Below are 22,597 nucleotides of genomic sequence, written 5' to 3' on the forward strand. Positions count from 1 at the left end.
TCTGTAGATCCTCCTCCTCCTCACGCCCATACTACCTGTGGAAGAAGCTTTGTTGTTGGGACTTTGGGATTTCCCAGAGACTGGATTTTCTGATTGCACCCCCATGGTGTTATTCCTGTGAATTGGTAGGTCTAGAGACTTGCCCAGATTTAGGTTAAAAAATTTTTTTTTTTTAAATAGAGATTGAGAGAGACAGGGAGAGAAAGATGAGAAGAATCAAGTTGTAGTTGTGGCACTTTAGTTCATTGATTGCTTCTCATGTGTGCCTTGACTTCGGGGGCTCTAGTCAGGCCAGTGACTCCTTGCTCAAGTCATTGCCTTTGGCTAGTTAGCATTCAAACTGGTGAGTCTTCACTCAAGCCAGGAGGAGCCCAGGCTTTCAAACCTGGGACCTCATAGTCCCAGGTCGATGCTCTATCCACTGTGTCACCACCTAGTCAGGTGATTTAGGTTCAATTTTTCAAAATTTTTATTGATTTTTAGCAAGAGGAAGGAAGGGGCAGAGAGGGAGAGAGACAGGAGACAGAGAGACATGAACACTAATCTCCTGCATATGTCCTGATTGGGGATTGAATCAACAACCTCTACGCCTCAAGACAAGACTCCAACCAACTGAGCCATCTAGCCAGAGCTAGATTAAATTGTTTAGGCAGAACAATTTCCTGAGTGGTGATGTGTATTTTCATTAGGAGACTTGTTATAACTCTTTTTTCTGATATTAGCGTCCTTGATAATTACCTGGATTCTTTTTTTTAAATTTTTTTACAGAGACAGAGAGAGAGGGATATACAGGGACAGACAGACAGGAACGGAGAGATGAGAAGCATCAATCATTAGTTTTTCTTTGCATGTTGCAACACCTTAGTTGTTCATTGATTGCTTTCTCGTATGTGACTTGACCACGGGCCTTCAGCAGACCGAGTAACCCCTTGCTCAAGCCAGCGACCTTGGGTCCTCTGCATCCCGGTCTGACGCTCTATCCACTGTGCCACTGCCTGGTCAGGCAATTAATTACCTGGATTCTTTATTCCATTAAGGGTCACAAAAAAGATGACATTTGATTTGAGGCTCTCATTATTTCTTCATTTATTAGTTATACAACTTACATAAAGAGAAAATCTCATTAAAATTTTGGTTAGCCTGACCAGGCGGTGGCGCAGTGGATAGAGTGTCGGACTGGGATGCCGAGGACCCAGGTTTGAGACTCCGAGGTAGTCAGCTTGAGCGCGGGCTCATCTGGTTTGAGCAAAAGCTCACCAGCTTCGACCCAAGGTCACTGGCTCGAGCAAGGGGTTACTCTTGAAGACTCGCAGTCAAGGCACATATGAGAAAGCAATCAATGAACAACTAAGGTGTTGCAATGCGCAATGAAAAACTAATGATTGATGCTTCTCATCTCTCTCCGTTCCTGTCTGTCTGTCCCTCTCTCTGACTCTATCTCTGTCTCTGTAAAAAAAAAAAAAAAAGAGAATTTGGTTATTGTGAGGTACAGTTCACATGAAAGGCAGGATAAATACTTTTTTTTCCCTTTTATTTACCAGTTCTTAAAATAATGAGTTGGTATCCTAGTATTCTTCAAAGGTGATCAGTAAGGCTATTTTTGTTTCTTGAGTACTGTTGTGAATTCACAGGTTTAAACATATTGGATGCATTTTTTTTTTTACAGAGACAGAGTCAGAGCGAGGGATAGATAGGGACAGACAGACAGGAACGGAGAGAGATGAGAAGCATCAATCATCAGTTTTTCGTTGCGACACCTTAGTTGTTCATTGATTGCTCTCATATGTGCCTTGGCCGTGGGGCTACAGCAGACCGAGTAACCCCTTGCTCGAACCAGCGACCTTGGGTCCAAGCTGGTGAGTTTTGCTCAAACCAGATGAGCCTGCGCTCAAGCTGGTGACCTCTTGGTCTCGAACCTGGGTCCTCGGAATCTCAGTCAGACGCTCTATCCACTGTGCCACCGCCTGGTCAGGCCATATTGCGTGCATTTTAATGCATTTTTAATCCTTTGCAGCTATTATTCTGATTGCTTAAATTGTCCCAGCTTTGGCCTGGAGATATTTTGGCAAGTGTTGGTACTGTGAAACAACTCCAGTGATTTCTGATAGCTTCTTTGCTATTCTACCAAATATTTCAGGCCCATCTTATGTTCTTACTCTTGCAGACCTGCAATCAGCAGTACCTCTAAGAAACCCTGTTTCCTTTCTGTAGGAATTACTGTTCAGAGAGGAGAAGCCGGTGGTGCTCATTGATCCTGGCTGGTCATTGTTTCTAGGACTTTTCAGTGAGCAGAGCTAAGAAATAGAATTTGTCTTATTTTTTAAAGAGAAAATACAGTGTAAAATTATACTGATAGTTCTCATTTAATTTAGTTTTACACCGTTTTTCCTTTCTGTATCTTCTTTCTCTTACACTAAAAGAATCCTGGCTCTTAATGATGCAAACATAACTAGTTTGTTTTATCCCATTATCTACATACTTCAGTATCAGTATAAAATGAGACTACCAACAAGATTACTGAAAATTGTTTAAGAATTTTTTCTTTCTTTTTTAAAATTTTTATTTATTTTTTTTTAAAGAATTAAAAAAATTTTTTTTAGTTTTTAAAAAATTTTTCTTTTTATTAATTTTTAGAGAGGAGAGAGAGTGAGAGAGAGAGAGAGAGAGAGAGAAAGAGAGAGAGAAGGGGGAGGGAGGAGCCGGAAGCATCAACTCCCATATGTGCCTTGACCAGGCAAGCTCAGGGTTTTGAACCGGCGACCTCAGCGTTCCAGGTCGACGCTTTATCCACTGCGCCACCACAAGTCAGGCTGATTTTTTTTCTTCTTTCTTTTGTTAGGGTATTTCCTATTAAGACTATAGAGTCAAGCCTGACAAGGTGGTGGTGCAGTGGATAGAACATCCATCTGGGACACTGAAGAACCAGATTAGAAACACTGAAGTTGCCAGCTTGAGTGTGCGTTCATCTGGCCTGGGCATGGGCTCACCAGCTTGAGTGCAGGGTCACTGGCTTGAGTGTGGGATTATAGACACGACCCCATGGTTGCTGTCTTGAGCCCAGGGTTGCTGACTTGAACAAGGGGTCACTCACTCAGCTGGGAGCCCCCGGTCGAGGCACATATGACAAGCAATCAATGAACAACTAAAATGCCACCGTTGTGATTGATTATGATTGATGCTTTTCATCTCTCTACCTTGTCTGTCTCTCAATAAAAAAAAGATAAGAGTAACCCCTTGCTCAAGCCAGCGACCTTGGGTCCAAGCTGTTGAGCTTTGCTCAAACCAGATGAGCCCGCGCTCAGGCTGGTGACCTCGGGGTCTCGAACCTGGGACTTCTGCATCCCAGTCCGATGCTCTATCCACTGCGCCACCACCTGGTTAGGCAAGGTTTTGAACCGGCGATATCAGCATTCCAGGTCAAGCTTCATTCATTGTGATACCGGAGACCAGGCAATATAATACGTACTTTATTCTTAAAAAAATTGATAGATTTCAGAAAGAGAGGAAGGGAGAGAGGGAGAGAAAGAGAGAGAAAGAGAGAGAGAGACAGAAATTTGCCAGGGCATTAATTGTGATTTTGCTGTATCTAAGAAATTTTGCCTAACCCAGGTCAAGGCCCCCCCTCCCAGAAGTTTTATAATTCAGGTTTTTTTTGTTTTGTTTTTTTTTTGTATTTTTCTGAAGCTGGAAACGGGGAGAGACAGTCAGACTCCCGCATGCGCCCGACCAGGATCCACCCGGCATGCCCACCAGGGGCTATGCTCTGCCCCTCCGGGCGTCGCTCTGCTGTGACCAGAGCCACTCTAGCGCCTGGGGCAGAGGCCAAGGAGCCATCCCCAGTACCCGGGCCATCTTTGCTCCAATGGAGCCTTGGCTGCGGGAGGGGAAGAGAGAGACAGAGAGGAAGGAGGGGGGGAGGTGGAGAAGCAAATGGGCGCTTCTCCTATGTGCCCTGGCCGGGAATCGAACCCGGGTCCCCCGCACGCCAGGCCGATGCTCTACCACTGCGCCAACCGGCCAGGGCCTATAATTCAGGTTTTATATTTTGGTCTATGATGCATTTTGGATTGTTTTTAACATGGTTAAAGGTGTGGATTAAAGTTTGTTATTTTTTGCAGATAGATATCCAATCATTCCAGCATAATTTGTGGTAAAGACTAGGCTTATTTTACTGAATTGCCATTTTACTTTTTTCAAAAATTAGATGTCCACATGTATGTGGATCTATTTCTGGACTGTCTCAATTATTTTAGTTTTATAATGTATCTTGAAATCAGATAGTGTTAGCTCTCCAAATCTGTACTGGTTTTTCCAAGATATTTTGAGATACTTCCACGTGAATTTTACAATCAGTTTGTCAGTTTGTACAAAAAAATCTGGAACTTTGATTGGAATTGTATTTTTTATTGCTATAAATGTTCTGAAGTTTTGTTTTGGGATAGTCAATTTACTTAGAAAGTGTTTGATACTTTGTCTTGCTTTTAAGACCTAGTAATCTGTTAATCTTGAGGTTTTTGCAACTTGCTGCTGGGAAGAGAGGATTCCCTGCTCCTGTGCACTCCAAGCACTGTTACCTCTGTTCTTACCAGATGGTTCTCCCTCAGAATCGGGCAGTTTCCTTGCAAGCCTCTGGATCTCCACGGCTCTTTCTCAGTGCAGCTGCTGGCGTCCACCTGTGTTCCTTCTCCTGTGTTACTATCTGAAATCTCTCTTAATTCGGGAAGCTGGGCAGTCATAGGGTCCCTCTTGTTTGTTGTTTGTTTCCAGTGTCTCAGGGATATTGTCATTCATTGCTTATGTCCAGTGTCTTGAAAACTTTTGTTCAATTTTTTCCCTTTCTCTACGGTATCAGGTGGAAGGGCAGATCTAGTCCTTGATACTACTTCATCTTAGCCAGAAGTAGATGTATCTTTTATATTTTAATATAATTTTACTTTATAATCATACAAAATATTTACATGGTTCTAAATGAAGTGTATAACTCATAGTATACTCAGAGAAAGTCAGTTTCTCTCCTTTTGTCTTTTCTTCCCTCTTTAGGGAACTTTCTCTTTTTCTGGTCACTGTGTGTTCTTTGTAAGTAACTTTTTATTTTGGAGTGAGAAGCATCAACTTGTAGTTGCTTTATTTCAGTTGTTTATTGATTGCTTCTCATGTGCTTTGATGGGGCGCTCAAGCAGAGCTGGTGACCCGTTGCTCAGGCGAGCGACATTTGGGCTCAAGCCAGCGACCTTGTAATCATGTCAGTGATTCTGTGGTAAAGCCTAAGAGCATGTGTTCAAGCTGGGGACTTTGGGGTTTCAGACCTGGGACTTCAGTGTCCCAGCTTTACGCTGTATCCCTCACGCTACCATAAGTCAGGCAGTAATGTTTTATATTTTTAATTTGGGGTTATCTTTACATTAAAAAAACTACAGCCCTGGCCGGTTGGCTCAGTGGTAGAGCGTCGGCCTGGCGTGTGGGGGACCCGGGTTCAATTCCCGGCCAGGGCACATAGGAGAAGCGCCCATTTTCTTCTCCACCCCCACCCCCTCCTTCCTCTCTGTCTCTCTCTCTCTCTCTCTCTTCCCCTCCCGCAGCCAAGGCTCCATTGGAGCAAAGATGGCCCGGGTGCTGGGGATGGCTCCTTGGCCTCTGCCCCAGGCGCTAGAGTAGCTCTGGTCGCGGCAGAGCATCGCCCCCTGGTGGGCAGAGCTTCGCCCCCGGTGGGCGTGCCGGGTGGATCCCGGTCGGGCGCATGCGGGAGTCTGTCTGACTGTCTCTCCCTGTTTCCAGCTTCAGAAAAATACAAAACAAAAAACAAAAAAAAAACTACGCAGCCTGACCTGTGGTGGTTCAGTGGATAAGGCGTCATCCTGGATCGCTGAGGTTGCTAGTTTGAGACCCCTGGTTTACCCGATCAAGGCACATACGAGAAGCAACTGCGAGTTGGTGCTTCCCATTCCTCCTTCTCCCTGCCTTTCTTTCTTTCTCTAAAATTAACTAAAATAACTGCAAAATACAGTACAATATATTTATGTGTGTGTATATATGTATGTATGTATGTATATGTGTGTGAGTATCCCCATTTGTTAAATGACAGTATATTATGCACACTTATTATTATTTTTTTAAAGCTTAGTTTTTTTTAATTTTAATTTATTCATTTTAGAGAGGAGAGGGAGAGACAAAGAGAGAGAGAGAGAGAGGAGAGACAGAGAGAGAGAAGGTGGGGAGGAGCTGGAAGCATCAACTCCCATATGTGCCTTGACCAGGCAAGCCCAGGGTTTCGAACCGGCGACCTCAGCATTTCCAGGTCGACGCCTTATCCGCTGCACCACCACAAGTCAGGCCTGCACACTTATTCAGTTTGATTTTTTCACTTAAGAATATATTCCATTGTGGCCTGACCAGGCGTTGGTACAGTGGCTAGAGTGTCAGGCTGGGACACAGAGGACCCAAGTTCGAAACCTTGAGGTAGCAGGCTTGCGTGTGGACTCACCTGGCTTGAGCATGAGCTCACCAACTTGAGCACAGGGTCGCTGGCTTGAGCCTAAAGGTTGCTGGCTTGAAGCCCAAGATCACTGGCTTGAGCAAGGGATCACTCATTCTGCTGGGATCCCCCTCCCTCTCCTATGGTCAAGGCACATATGAGAAAGCAATCAGTGAACAACTAAGGTGCCGCAACAAAGAATTGATGCTTCTTATCTCTCTCCCTTCATGCCTATCTGCCCCTATCTGTCCCTCTCTCTCAAAAAAAAAATGTATAGATATTCCGTTGCACTGTATACTTCCCTCTCTCCCCGCACCCTTGCTCTTTTTCTCATTTCTCAAGAGCTTTATAATAATCCATTGTGCGGATATACCATTGTTTATTCCAGGGTTTGGCAAACTCATTAGTCAACAGAGCCAAATATCAACAGTACAACGATTGAAATTTCTTTTGAGAACCAAATTTTTAAAACAAACTATATAGGTACGTACATTCCTTATCGAAGTAGCGCCCGCACGTGGTATTTTGTGGAAGAGCCAAAGTCAAGGGGCCAAAGAGCCGCATGTGGCTTGCGAGCTGTGGTTTCCCAACCACTAGTTTATTCAACCAGGTCTCCAAGGATGGGCATTGGATTGTTTCTAGTCTTTTTCTGTTGTATAAAATATTACAGTGAATACACATTTTTGTATTTTTACATGCGAATCTGTGATATAGATGACTAGAAATGTAATTGCTGGGTCCAAGGACAAATGCATAGTTCATATGCTCAATTCTTCTTCATAGGGTTGTGTCATTTTGCATTTTTACCAGTGGTAGATGAGATAGGTCAGCATGCTCCTAACAGAAGAATATTTTACGAGTGCTGTAGAATGATTCATGGAAGGGTGAAAACTAGAATTTTTGAAACAGGCTGGAATAGAGGTTCTGTTTGGGATATTGGAGAGGCAATTTTTGTATCTGGTTAAAACTTTTAATTCTGTCCTTACACTATAACCCTAATATTCTTAAAAAAAAATTCTCTCCGAGAGGTAAAGGGATTTAAGGAAAAAGAAAACCCAAAACCAAACAAACCCCCAAATCCCCTGAAACCTAATAGAGAGGTTTGTCTAACGTTATGATAATTCCCAGAGGGAAAGGGGTTGGGAAAGGTAGGAAAGGTTAAAGGGGACAGATGGTGACGGAAGGAGACGTGACTGGGTGGTGAACACCCAGTGCAATATGCAGATGCTGTGGTACAGAACTGTACGCCGGAAACCTATATAATTTTATTAACATGGCACCCCAATAAATTCAATAAAAAAAGACAAAATTCTCCAAGTGAATTTAGAAATTGTGCCCTGGTGGCTTATTTGATTCCCTACGTATTTAGATGTCTTACTGTAGTGCTTTTACATCACCAGGATGCGTTTTTCCTGGTTTTAGTTGGTGATGCGGTAGGAAGGGAAAAAGAAATTCTACAAGAAGTGGTTTGATAGGTGGGTAGACTGGGTGTTCTTTTCCTTACGACTCAGGGATGGGGAGCTGCTGTGGAGAGGGTGGGTCTCTGGGTTTCAGGCCTGCTGTGTGTGAACCAGCAGTGGGGGGCTCGGTAGGGACTTAGAGGAGATAGTGGAGAGGTTCTGTGTGTGGGCTGTGTACTAGACTACCTACCCTTTATGGGCTGTGTGGCCCTGGGCCAGTTATTTAACAATCTCGGTTAGCCTTACTGTCCTCATTCTCTAAATGTCTAGGGTTTCTGTCATGAGATAGCAGTGAGTTTGGGGTGCTAGCATATGATAGAGGAAGAGCTCAGTAAATGTTTGCTATTGTTACTGTGTCCGCTTTTGTGGGGCCAGTGCGGGGCTTGGGAACTGGGCCAGAAGAGAGGCAGGCAGCATTTTGGATTTGAGGTCTACCTTGCCAGCGCAGTCTTGGCACGTTGGACATGAGCTGAATCTTAGAGAGAGGGGAACTTGGAGAAGAATAGGATAGGAGCCAGGAGGGGACTGTTGGTGAGCCAGACTGGCAGCCATGCTGAGAGCTGGGGTGTGGCACCAAGTGCCCAGGGCTCTAGACCAGGGGTCCCCAAACTATGGCCCGTGGGCTGCATGCATTTATCCGGCCCCCGCCGCACTTCCGGAAGGGGCACCTCTTTCATTGGTGGTCAGTGAGAGGAGCATAGGATGCACCCACATCTTGTGCTCCTGGAGTACTGTATGTGGCGGTGCCGCAAAGTGCAGCGTCGCTCACGTACAGTACTACTTCCAGTGATGCGGGATGCCGTGTCACGACTCCGGAAGCGCATCATATCACTTGTTACGGCTAGCAGTGACAAATATGGAACCGGACATTGACCATCTCATTAGCCAAAAGCAGGCCCATAGTTCCCATTGAAATACTGGTCAGTTTGTTGATTTAAATTTACCTGTTCTTTATTTTAAATATTGTATTTGTTCCTGTTCTGTTTTTTTATTTTAAAATAAGATATGTGTAGTGTGCATAGGGATTTGTTCATGGTTTTTTTTATAGTCCGGCCCTCCAACGGTCTGAGGGACAGTGAACTGACCCCCTGTATAAAAAGTTTGGGGACCCCTGCTCTAGACTGTCAGGGAGGAGAAAAGGCACCATTGGCCTTGGATGGTTCCAGAGTGCTTCACTGAAGAGGTAGCCCAAGTAGTCAGGGTAGCTCTTTTTTTTTATTATTCTTATTTTTTTTAATTATTTTTTTTTTTACAGAGAGAGTCAGAGAGGGATAGATAGGGACAGACAGACAAGAATGGAGAGAGATGAGAAACATCAATCATCAGTTTTTCGTTGCGACACCTTAGTTGTTCATTGATTGCTTTCTCATATGTGCCTTGACCGCGAGCCTTCAGCAGACTGAGTAACCCCTTGCTGGAGCCAGCGACCTTGAGTTCAAGCTGGTGGGCTTTTCCTCAAACCAGATGAGCCCGCACTCAAGCTGGCAACCTCGGGGTCTCGAACCCGGGTCCTCTGCATCCCAGTCTGATGCTCTTTTCACTGCACCACCGCCTGGTCAGGCCAGGGCAGCTCTTAAATACACCAAGAGAAGGGAAGAGGGCAGAGCACCCAGAAATGACATGGCTCTGCGAGCTTGTTTCCCACTCCTCAGGCCCTGCCTAGGGGCTTGTTACTCATGCCTCCAGCTCTGTAGAGTTGGACCAAGTGTGCATTTTTAACCACAAAACATTAAAGTACCTATTACAGGTTGGACCCTGGGAATATAAATATGAGTAAGATTTTATTCTACTTATGTGGGAGTTTTTCAAACTACAGCTGGTGAGTCTCTGATACTGTGGTTCAGTAAGGTTGGGCTGGGGCCTAGGCATCTGCCCTTTGCAGTAACCATGATGCAGTTCTGGTGCGCGATCTTGGTGAGGAACTCCTGGCTCACGAGCAGGTGTAAGCGTGCCTCTTTCCTCCAACTCCTGTTTCCCTCTCGTTCCTTAGCCTCTCGTGGCTCTCTGTCATACCCAAGTGGGTGGATGTGTTGGATGCTTGGGATGCAGGTGACACCTTTCCACTTTTGGGATAGAAAGTGAACAAGTTGACCTAAGTTATATAAGAAGGTAGATTTTTGCTTCAAAATAAGGATAGGGCAAAACTCTGTCATAATGAGAACTGGCCAACAGCAGTAAGTCTCCTGTGAAGTAAATAGTTTTCCATTACAAGGAGGGTTTACTGGCTGTTGGGGATTCACCTTGCAGAGATGCTGCATGGAGAGCCCTTCCCTGGGTGGGCTTGAACTGTCACCGCTCGGCTTTGGTTGGGGAAAGAGGGAGCTATCAGTTTATCTTTTCAAATTCTGTTCCTATCCCAGATCATCCTTGCTTCCCTATCTATCCCATTTCATGTTCTGAAGTCTCAATAGCTCATGCTGTGTCTTTCAGAGATGCTTATGACACTAAGTATCCACCTGCTGAACTTGGGCAAGCTGGTAGCAAGTAATTTATGTGTAGTCTGTTAATCATACAGGCATCAAGTCCTAGTCCTGAATTTTTCTATGGAGCTGATCACTCCCCCGTCCACCCCAGCTAGTGTGTGCATTCCTGTGTTGTGAGATGCCTATGCTTGTAAATGAGTGTGTGCTGTAACAAGTTGCACAGTGGAGGGATAGCTGTGGCTTTGGTTCCTAGGGAAGACTGATGCCCTCTAGTCTCCCTTCCCCCTGTTGCCCTCCTTCCCCTTAATATCCCCAGCTGCAGCTCTGACTCCACCTCCTCCCTCGTCCCTCCTTCCCTTGCTCCCTCCTGCATCTACCACACACATGGGCTGTGAATTATGTGCCTCCTGTTCTAATGAGATAAACAACATAACTCTCATGGGGCTCTGTTCGTCCCTTTATAAGTGGAACTCCAGGGCCGAATGCGTTGGCTCAGTAAAGGCACCCTGATGCCTGTCAGCTAGGGAGGAGGGCAAGGAAGGGGCACAGGGGCCGCCAGAGAGTTCTTGGGGCCACTTGCTTGTTCATATTAGGTGGAGTGAGAGGACCTCAAAGGGAGGCCTGTTTCCATTCTCGTGGCTAAAGAAGCAAAGAGCAACGTGGACCTGCGGGTGGGGGCCTTGTCATGTCATGTGGGCGGAGACTCCAGACTCGTCTAAGTCAGTTAAGTCATAACATTACTAACTGATATTTGTACAAGGCTTCATGTTTATAAAGAGCTTCTTCTTGAATATAAGCTAATCCCCATGACAGTCCTTATACGGTTGGTTTTATTAACACCCTCCTCTTAACAGGTGAGGAGACAGTTTCAGGAAAGTGTGATATTTCTCAGGGTGACAGGGAATGGTGGTGTGGGGACTCTGTACCATGGAGCTTCTCTAATCCATCAGGGAGTGTGTAATAATGAAATAGAAGCGTCCCCTCTCCTGGACAGGCAGACTACTTACTAAACTTGACTCTCCCAGGAGAGTAGGCCTGCAGCTACAAGTTGAGAGGCTCGGGCGCTGCTTTGTGCTACTGACCAATAAAGTGAAGTGACTACATTTCCAGGGCATAGGACCTAGAAAACGCTGACAATTTTGACTTTTGTCCCTTAGACCTTTTAGAGCAGTGGTCCCCAACCCCCGGGCCGTGGACCGGTACCGGTCCGTGGGCCATTTGGTACTGGTCCGCAGAGAAAGAATAAATAACTTACATTATTTCCGTTTTATTTATATTTAAGTCTGAACAATGTTTTATTTTTTTAAAAATGACCGGATTCCCTCTGTTATATCCGTCTAAGATTCACTCTTTTTTTACAGAGACAGAGAGTGAGTCAGAGAGAGGGATAGACGGACAGACAGACAGGAATGGAGAGAGATGAGAAGCATCAATCATTAGTTTTTCATTGCATGTTGCAACACCTTAGTTGTTCATTGATTGCTTTCTCATATGTGCCTTGACTGAGGGCCTTCAGCAGACCGAGTAACCCCTTGTTGGACCCAGCGACCTTGGGTTCAAGCTGGTAGGCTTTTGCTTAAACCAGATGAGCCCGCGCTCAAGCTGGCGACCTCAGGGTCTCGAACCTGGGTCCTCTGCATCCCAGTCTGACACTCTGTCCACTGCGCCACCGCCTGGTCAGGCCTAAGACTCACTCTTGACGCTTGTCTCGTAAGTTCAATTATATTTAAAAATACCACAAGTTTTATGCCGGTCGCATAATTTTGTTTTGTGCATTTATCCGTCCCACCCTAAAGGCCGGTCTGTGAAAATATTTTCTGACATTAAACCTGTCCATGGCCCAAAAAAGGTTGGGGACCACTGTTTTAGAGTATTGGTCTGGACCAGTTCCTTCTCACTCGTCTGATTTTTTGGTCAGGTAGGAAATACCATGAAGTAGCCTGTGGGTCAAGAAGGAGCCTAGTGAAACCTTTCTGATTATGTTAACCAGAAGCACCTCAATAAGTAAAATTTAAAAAAATAAATTTTTTTAAAAAAGAAAAAGCCTAAGTTAGAGAGCCTGCTATGCTGGGGTGGGTCTGGGCTCAATTCTGCAACCCCTTCCAGGGTCCCTTTAGGATGATTTGGATGTGGGTAGATGAGTCTCTTGGAGTCAGGGACAGTAGGGACAATGGTCATTCACTTCCTGCTTTTCTGAGTCTGGTTCATTTCTGGTTGAATGTGTTTGAGAGTATTTCTTGAAGTAATGGCCAGACACTGGGCAAAGCATTGGGGATACTTGAAATGAACATGGTTCCTTCTGTCCTAGATCATATAAACCCAGTAGAGAAGACAGTCTAGTAAGCAGGCACTTCATGACGGCACCTTGGGGGCAACACAGGGAATCCTGAGATCCTAGAGGGAGGGCAAATAAACTAGTCTTGGTACATCAGAGAGAACATCCAGGCAGCAACTAGATGGTGCTTAGACATCCAGAGGTTCTTGTTAAGACATTGGAATGATCTGTAAGATTCTTAAAAAAGTAATTACCCATTTCTTTCACCCACCTACATTTGGTTAGGTAAGTCTGGTGTGAATTTTGGTAACTGGTGTTATTAAGAAGTTCCTCTTTTTTTGGTGACAGAGAGGGAGAGATAGAGACAGACAGACAGAAGAGAGAGAGATGAGAAGCATCAATTCTTTGTTGCGGCACCTTAGTAGTTCATTGATTGCTTTCTCATATGTGCCTTGACCCAAAGGAGGGGGGGGGCACTCCAGTAGAATGAGTGACCCCTTGCTCAAGCTGGTGAGCCCATGCTCAAGCCTGCTACCTCGGGGTTTCGAACCTGAGTCCTCTGTGCCCCAGCCTGACACTCTAGCCTCTATGCCACCGCCTGGTTAGGCTATAAAGAAGTTCTTAGGGTGATTTTTGCTTTTAGCCTATATTAAGAACTTTTGATCGAAGATGAGTAGGGATTGGTGGGACTGGCTCTGAGACATGGAGTAGCAGGTCAGCTTGTGAACTTGGCATTCACTGGGATACACCAGCCCAAGAAGTGGTCAAAACCTTTGGAATGGACCCGTAATTAGTGTGCCCATTCAGGAATATAGACTCAGAGATGATGTGATCCTGGACTGAACCATATCAGGGACATTGATCTGAAAGAGAAGCCAAGACTGGACCTGCATGGGAGGGAGAACAGGCTCCCTTTACTTGATTAATTTAGTCTTTAGTAAATCAGCACAAGTCTGGTACCCAGAGCTCAGGGGGCTCAGCTTCAGGATCCTCCCGCTGTGCAGAAGCCCAGGAAGTTATCAACAAAGTAAAGTTTTAAGTATTAGGATAACTCATACATGAAAAGCCCTTAGCTCAGTGGTTCTCAAAGTGTGCTCCCTAGAAGATTTCCAGGTGCGCCCTATGGTATTCCATAGAATACCATAAAAAACCAACAGGATTTTTGGAGTTTAGATTTTTGGGGGACAGAGGTGTGGGGAATTGGCTGTAAACTGAGTCTTCCCGACCCCCCACCTCACTTGCCTGATTAGGTTGCAAAAGGCTGTTAAGCTGTGGTGCTGGATTTGTTTACACTACCCCCATGTTCTCCAGAAAGACTGGAGGCAAGTTTCTTCTATCCTTTGTTTGGTGTAAAGTTAAGATGATATGTATTGTGGGGATTTTGGATTGATTAAACATAAGGAATTGTCTCTTGAAGCCTTTTGGATTTTCTGTAAAAGAAGAATATGTGGCAATATCTAAAAAAGCTTTGAACATTTTACTACAATTTTCAACATCCTATTTATGTGAATTAGGATTTTCTACCTTCAACACAATTCAGAGTTAAAAGAGAGGCATTCTTCAATGTATTGACGAGGAAATGAGAGTTTGCCTTTCAAATATATGCCCAAACATTGAAGAAATCTCTAGGACACATCAGGCTCATGTTTCTCATAAACACAAGCATGAAAAAACTTAACCCATTTGCGCCGGGGACCTGTCGAATTTATTAATATTACTAAGAATGTATCTATATATATAAAAAAGATGTCTTTTTATTTTTTAACTCCTCTTTTTTACGAATTCTAAAAAGCATAACAAAAAGTAACACAAAAATGTTTTTTAATGTCAGAATAAATTTAATTTTGTCGTATTTATTTTGTTTGATTACCATAAAAGCACGCTTGGACTTTATATTTTTTTGTTTAATATTTGACTTAACTATCATAACATATTTCTCAGAAATTTGCATATATTGTGCCTACAATTATTTGTAGGATTTTAAAATGCGCCCCAACTTCAAAAAGTTTGAGAACCACTGCCTTAGCTCATAACACCAGAGATTTTTCTGGAACCTTGAGGCTCTGACACCCTTAATGGTTTTTTAGACTAAAAAGAGGGGAAGTTTAGGGACTTCCAACTTGTTCACAGCTTTGCAACCTGTGGGAGCAACTTTGTGATTAAAAGAAAAACTTAGCTCACAAAGAACTTGATAATTTTGGTTTCTTTAGCGTTGGAATTGTTGCCTCTGATTTGGACCCAAACCAATAAATGGGTACCAATGTCTAGTAAAAATGAAAGATGAGTGAATGGGTATGTAGCAATAAAATTTATGGGGTTTTTTTTTCTGTAAAAGGCAAAAATTGAAGCCAGAGTCCCTCTTAACTTGTTGAGGGCCCTAAATGGCAGACCCATGGGAAGATAGTACTGGTTTTCTGAACCCCATGGTTCTAGGTTTCAGAAGTGACCCTCTCATGCGAGACTACCTGCCTCTAACATTGTCATGTGCCGTATTCATCTACAGAAATGGAATTGTGACCCCAATTAAAGTAAAGCTAGAACATTCTCATTCATTAGTTCATTCAGCAAACCTTTAGTTTGATTGTTTTGTTAGGTCCAGTTCTGGGGATTCTGACGGACCAGACGGCGTCCCCGCACCCGTCTTCATTTTAGCGGGTAGATCAGTTCGCGTGCTTGTTTACTTTGGGCGCTATATCAGGTAGTCTTTTCAGTCAGCACATCACCCGGCCAGTCTTAAGCCCTTCTTCCTCTCCCTTCCGCCTCTACCTCCTGTGCTTTCACCTGAGAATAGACCATGGTGTTGTGTGGGCAGTCCATGTTCCTCCAAGGCCTCTGGCTGCCACACTGACACAGGAGCCACAAGAGTGTGGCCTGGGAGCAAGTAGGCTCCCCAGGGTTACCTGGCATGACAGATGATGCTGGTGTGCAGCTTCTAGATGAGACTCTTGTTTGGAAGACAGTGCGCTGCCTGGGTCTAGTCACAGACTCCTGTCTGTATCTTTCTCTCTGGTTAGGCAGGCCGGCCGGCAGGCAGTGAAATGCAGGTGAGCCGGCTGAGCAGGCCGATTCTCTGATGGAGGTGCACAGGGCTCCCTTTGGCTTCAGCGAGCTACCAACAGCTAACTGGGTGGAAGAAGCCATTGGGTAGGAGGTCTGGCTCCTTGATCCTGTTTCCTTGTAATGATTTCTCTCTTTTCCTTTTTTCTTTATTCTTTTTTTTTTTTTTGGATGTATGTGTGCATGCAAGAGAGACAGATGGGTGAAGTTGAGAAACATCAACTTGTAGTTGTGGCATTTTAGTTGTTTATTTATTGCTTTCTCATACATGCCTTGATGGGGGGGGGGGGCTCCAGCTGAAACAATGACCCCTTGCTCAAGCCAGTGACCATGTCTGTCATCTCTTGCTTAATTAAGTTGGTGACCTTGGGGTTTCAAACCTGTGTCTTCAGCATCACAGGTCGATGCTCTATCTATTGCGCCACTGCCTGGTCAGGCCTTGTAATGTTTTCCTAAGTGGTCTGTCCAGACATAGGCAAACTGCCTTCTGCTGGTCCACCTTGAAGGGAACCTGCTTGACCTGGACAGAGGGTAGTTGATGGGCAGTAGCTGGAGACTCACTGCTTTGGAAACACTTGTGGTGAGGTTGCATCAGAAAGGTCCCTTTGTGGTCCATTAGTCAGGAAAAGAGAACTGGTTTGGGTAACAGTGGTGGCTTTTTTTAGCATGGGCATACTGAGACACCATGGTAGAGCAGACAGAGCAAAGGTCTTGGGGTCATGCCTGTCTCAGCTGTACCATCTACCAGCTGTGAGACCTTGACAAGTTACATCACCTCTCTGGGCTTCAGTTTCCTTTCCCTATGAATAACAGGGTTAGACAGTGTGGTTTCCTAGGCCCCTTTCAGCCCGGAGCCTTTAACCTTTACACTGTCTCTGTCCACAGGCCTTGCCCCAGGTCAGCTGTACACATACCCTGCCCGCTGCTGGCGGAAGAAGAGACGATTGCACCCGCCTGAGGACCCGAAGCTGCGGCTGCTGGAGATAAAACCTGGTCAGTGCCGTCGAGAGCTTGGCCGGCCCACAGTGGGAGAGGTGGGGAGCGCCGGGCTGGTCCAGGACAAGGTGGCTCTGCTCCCTTGTCTGTAGCTCGCAGTTTTCCAGAAGAATGAACATACTCACATAGTATTCAGAGTTGTGCCTGTTCTCAAGTGTTAACACGTCCATGTGTCCACCAAAGCTTCTCACCCCTGGTGTGTCCTGTGACTTCCCCTTTTGTCTCCCTCATGCTACCTTGGGAGTAGAGCAAGCAGGCACGAGGTGGGAACAAGCCCAGGATGAATTACTTGCCCAATCAAGCAGAAGGAGCTGAGGCTCTTTGGGATGAGCAATACCTTCCTGTGGCTTTAAGTAAAGAAACATCATCCCAGGTTGTGTTTCTGAGAAGGCAAATGTGTTATGCACCCTATTGTGAATGAGCTTTTGTAGCATCTTACATGAAAGGGCCACACACTAGAAATAGAACCATCTTGGACATGGAAATGGAAGAGCTTGAGTTAAAAATGTGCCTACAGGTGGTGCTGATTGCTTTGTGGCCATGCAGAAGTATCGATAGTTGGTAGGTTTTCTTGACGACTGATCTTTATTACGCTTCTGACTAGATGGCCATCGTCAGACCCACAGCTGGGTGCAGCAAGGCCAGGTGATTGCCCGGGTCTTTAGCTGTAAGGGAATCTCTAGTTTTTGGTGGTGTAGGGCTGGAATGTGACTCGGGGTGGTGAGAACTGTGCTGTCAAGTAAGCAAAGGCAGAACGGACGTGTTTCCTCCCACTGTCACCAAAGCATGCAGACCCTGCCTCACCCCTGCCTTTTCATACTGACGCTTTAGGCTCTGTTTTCTCTGCAGAATCTCTACTAGAGTTCTTCTGAATGTTTTTATTCACAGTTCTATGGTTAAACCTGCTTCGCCTGTTCATTTCAACCTAGGTATCACTTGTGTACAGGTTTTATTTATTAAGGGTGGGAGGGGGCTATATCCTTCAATGCACTTCATCCAAGCTCTCAAATTGCACAATTTACGGACCCTTGCAGACACTCAAGGGTAACGACTAAGGTTGTTCCAGTGCCCCCCACCTCTCAAGATTCAGGTATAGTAGAATCCTGGAGCGGCACAGTCCAATAGAAATGGAATGCCAGCCACAGCTGTCATTTTATTTTACACTATTAGCCACATTGAAAAGAAAACGGAATGCGAACAATTAATTTCAATAATAGAGTTATATAAAATATCATTTCGGCATGTAATTAATATAAACATTAGAAATGAGTTATTTCCCATTTTGTATTGTTTTTGGATTTCTGTGTATTTTGCAACTTTCAGTACTTTTTGTTGTGGACTAGCCACCTACCAGTGCTCATTTGCCAGAGAGGATAGTGGTGCCCATTTTGGTCAGTGTGGTTCTAGAATTAACACTCCAAGTATGGTTTCGACCAGTGCAGGCATCACCTGGGAGTGTGGTAGAGATGTAGGATCTTGGACCTCACCCCAGACCTGCTGAGTCAGCACCTGAATTTCATCAAATCCCTGGGACTGTGTTCCCAGAATGCACACTGCATTTGAGAACCTCTGGTCTGGAAGACGTGTAGGTGATGGGACCACAGTCGGTGTGGCATGACTGCACAGCATCTACATTTCTTTATTAAGCATAAACAATTGACGATTTGAACAATTTAATTTAGAGGTTGGGGCCTCTTTCCTTTCTTGTTCCAGATTCCTTGGTCCTGGTGTCATGAAAGTGGCAAGGATGAGGAATCCCCTGGTTTAATCCTTATGAGGACTAATTTCATTCCACTCATTTCATAGCTTTGTAGGAGGTGCCACAGTGAGAGGGTGGACAGTGATGCCGGGTTGGCTGTGTCAACTCTGAAGGGGAGGTTATTATTCAGGTGTCTGTCACTAGTTGGATGTGTCTCCATGTTGTAGTGTGTGAACCCTCTGGGGTCAAGAAAACCTGTATTTCCCCATTTGTCAGTTGACACAGTGGTATTTGGGATTTCTAGCTAGACTTGCAGGTTCATTATGCAGATTAAACAAGCAGTATATAATAATATTTGCCCTTTCAAACCCTTTTAAGTAAAACATTAAAAAAATTGTGTTAGTAGTGTCATGTGTTTTGACATCCTAAAATATGATATAGTGCAAAGTAAGACCCACTCTCCAAAGAAGCAGTCAGAGGCACCAGAGATTTTTCAAGAGATTGACTATGCACACACCAGGAATTAGATCTATATGACCATCCAGCCTCTTTTTTCTTTTTGTTTTTAAATGAGGGGAGACAGTGAGACAGACTGTTGCATGTACTCCAACCGGGATCCACTTGGCAACCCCTGTCTGGGGCTGATGCTTGAATCAGCTGAGCTATTTTTAGTGCCAGAGGCTGATGCTCGGACTGATGAGCTATTCTCTATTCCTGGTGCAATACTCAAACCAGTTGAGCCATCGGTGAGAGGGAAATATGGAGAGATGGGGAAAGAAAAGGGGAGAGAAGCAGATGGTCACTTCTTTTGTGTGACCTGACTGGGAATCGGATCTGGGACATCCATATGCCAGACCAACTATCTATCCACTGAGCTACCAGCCAGGGCCCATCCCCTACTCTTTTTACACAGCATGAATACCATGCATTTTGTTCTTCCCATTTAAAAATCTGCTTCAGGCATTGGCTATGTCAGTACAGGAGGTCCTCGGTTACGACACAGTTCCTTTCCTACGAAAGTGATGTAACTCAAATTTTGGTTTTATTTATTTATTTATTTATTTATTTATTTATTTATTTATTTATTTATTTATTTACAGAGACAGAGAGTCAGACAGAGGGATAGACAGGGACAGACAGACAGGAACGGAGAGATGAGAAGCATCAATCACTAGTTTTTCGTTGCGCATCGCGACACCGTAGTTGTTCATTGATTGCTTTCTCATATGTGCCTTGACCACGGGCCTTCAGCAGACCGAGTAACCTCTTGCTCGAGCCAGCGACGACCTTGGACTGAAGCTGGTGAGCCTTGCTCAAACCAGGTGAGCCCACGCTCAAGCTGGCGACCTTGGGGTCTCGAACCTGGGTCCTTCCGCATCCCAGTCCGACGCTCTATCCACTGCGCCACCGCCTGGTCAGTCAAATTTTGGTGTAAGTTGAAACACACCCTAGCCTAACACAAAAGGAATACTTGCACTTTGAACAGTCCAAAATGGCATAGGTAAGCACATTGGGGGATGCCAGCTCTCTCATTCATATGCCGCATTACTGTGTATTCTGCTGCATGCAATCAAACTAGTTTGCCCATGTAGCCCATGAGTACGGTGCTAACAGTATAAGCCAAAACACTCATGTCTCAATTTTAAAGTTTTTATGGGAGTGTCTTAAACTTGAAACATTGTATGTTGAGACTGTTGTAACCCAAGGACCCTCATATAGAAAGAGTTTTTTTATTTTTATTTTATATTATTATTTTGTGTGTGTGTGTGTGTGTGTGACAGAGATAGAGAGAAGGACAGATAGGGACAGACAGGAAAGGAGAGAGATGAGAAGCTTCAATTCTTCATTGTTAGTTGTTCATTGATTGCTTTCTCATATGTGCCTTAACAGGGGAGGGGGGATGCTACAGCAGAGTGAGTGAGTTCTTGCTCAAGCCAGTGACCTTTGGGCTCAAGCCAGAAACCATGTGGTCATGTCTGTGATCCCACAGTCAAGCCAGTGACCCCCCCCGCACTCAAGTTGGTGAGACTGTGCTCAAGCCAGCGACCTTGGGGTTTCAAACCTGGGTCCTCTGCATTCCAGTTCGATGCTCTATCCACTGCACCATCGCCTAGTCAGGCCCGTTCCTAATTTTTGTTTCTAACTTTTCCAATTTTATCAATGATGCAATGAATATGTTGCATGTACTTTGTTAATATAAAGGCTTTTATTATAAATATGTGACTAATTTTAAGTTGTTAGTCTTTTTGTCTTTATTCTTAACATTTATATAATAACACTATATCAGACTAATTGGATATGGTATCTATATATTGGTTAAATTTTTTTTTTAATAGAACAGAGACATTCAAGCACTGTAAAATACCTCAGACCTCATTAACTCCAATTCTTTATTTTATTGAGGTCTGGATGGGTTAGGAGACTTGCTCAGAGTCATATTGCAATTCCTGTGGGAAACAGCAAAGGTCACTTGATTTCTCTGTTCAGTGTTTTTCTTGCTTTCTCATGCTGCTGATAGGTATACTTAAAGAAACTTTAACAAGGCTTTTCCCCTTAAAATTTTTAAAAAATAAAACAAATACATGTATTATTAAAATGCACCCAAAGAGATAGTTGGAATTCCTTTAGTTATAATTGTCAGACATTCAAATCATACTAGCCTACCAAAAAAAGTGAAGTTGGTTTAAGTTAACAGTAAATCCCAGAGTTGACTAGTTTTAGGCATAGTTGAATCCAGGGCCTCAAGCATTGTGCTAGTGAGGGCTCTGTGTCTCTTTCCACCTTTTACACTTTTCTTTTCATGGGGCAGGCAAGGCAGCCCCGTGCTCAGCAGCCCCAGCCTTAGTGCTCATCACACCAGCAGAAAGGCATCCCTTTCGACAGCTGTGCTGAAGAGAGCCCTGAAAGGTCTGATTAGCTGGCTGGGTGTATGCCCATTCCACCAATCACTGCCACCCAGGGAATCGGGCAATCTGACTGAATCATCATCATTATCCCGAGTGTATGAATAGCACACTAATTTACAAAGCCCTTTACAAAGCATTTTCATTTATTTCATTTTTATTTTATTTTTTTGAGAAAGAGACACAGGGACAGACAGACAGAAAGGAGAGAGATGAGAAGCATCAACTCGTAGTGGCACTATAGTTCATTGATTACTTTCTTATATGTCCCTTGACTAGGGCGCTCCAGCTGAGCCAGTGACCCCTTGCTCAAGCCAGCAACTTTGGGCTCAAGCCAGCAACTTTGGACTCAAGCCAGCGACCTTTGGGCTCAACCCAGCAACCATGGGCTCATATCTGTGATCCCATGCTCATGCTGGCAACCCCGTACTCAAGCCGGATGAGCCCATGCTCAAGCAGGCAACCTTGGGGTTTCGAAACTAGTTCCTCAGCCTCTGTGGTTGACGCTTTATCCACTGTGCCACCTCCTGGTCAGACCAAAGCATTTTCACTTATTATCACTTCATTGGTCCTTACCTCTTGGGAGGCAGAGAGGGAAGAATGGGTAAAAGTGAATACCATTATACAAGCCCATTTTATAAGCAGTGTGGACAGAGCTAAGAAGAGTTTGCTATACTGCTCGTTTATCTGAGAATCAACAGTCTCACTGTTAGTGAGACTGAGGCAAGAAGCTGTTTATGAGTGTTTGGTCCTTCCGTGTGCTGACATTTATATTGGGCCACTAGCCTTCCCAGTGGCTCAGTATGGAACAGCTGGGGTTATAGCTGGCTTTGGCCTCCTCCATTCTTGGGCTGCCATGACGTGTGGGGAGGGAAACGGAGAATCCTAGGCCTGGTGGTTTGCTGTAGCCAAGTGCCCACCAGCACATTGTGTGTGTATCTGATCATTTGAAAGTTTTCCTTGGCCTATGCCCTCATGCTTGGGCTGAGGCCAAGGTGGTGGTTCCTGATCTCAGGTGGTAGAGGCCCCAGCCTTTGAGATGGCCAGAGCCTTGTGGGAGGACCGTCTCTGGAAAGGTAAGGTTAAGTGCCAGCCGTGACGAGGCTGTGCTCTCAGAGCTATAGCTATATCCCAAGGTGGAACAAGTTCCCAACTCCGTTGGGCTCACCGAGGCAGGTCCTCCTACAGGCCAGGACGCAGGCTCTGAGAAACAACACAGAGCCTAGGGCTGGATTAAACAACTTTTCAAAGGACAGAGATCCTTCTCAGATGAACCTGTTCCCCCTCTTTGGGTAATCTGACCTACTACTAA

General features: G+C 44.8%; 1 protein-coding gene across 2 annotated transcripts in view; it reads left to right on the forward strand.

Annotated features, from left to right (window-relative positions):
• DPF3 (double PHD fingers 3) overlaps window positions 1–22,597 on the forward strand; it is a 255,213-nt gene that overhangs the window by 101,480 nt on the left and 131,136 nt on the right. For both annotated transcript variants that reach the window (XM_066388432.1, XM_066388433.1), the window contains exon 3: window positions 16,573–16,680. In XM_066388432.1, the coding sequence (XP_066244529.1) occupies window positions 16,573–16,680 (108 nt within the window). The remainder of the gene's footprint in view (window positions 1–16,572; window positions 16,681–22,597) is intronic.

Source organism: Saccopteryx leptura, chromosome 6, assembly GCF_036850995.1.
Source record: "Saccopteryx leptura isolate mSacLep1 chromosome 6, mSacLep1_pri_phased_curated, whole genome shotgun sequence".
NCBI classification, from domain to species: Eukaryota; Metazoa; Chordata; class Mammalia; order Chiroptera; family Emballonuridae; genus Saccopteryx; species Saccopteryx leptura.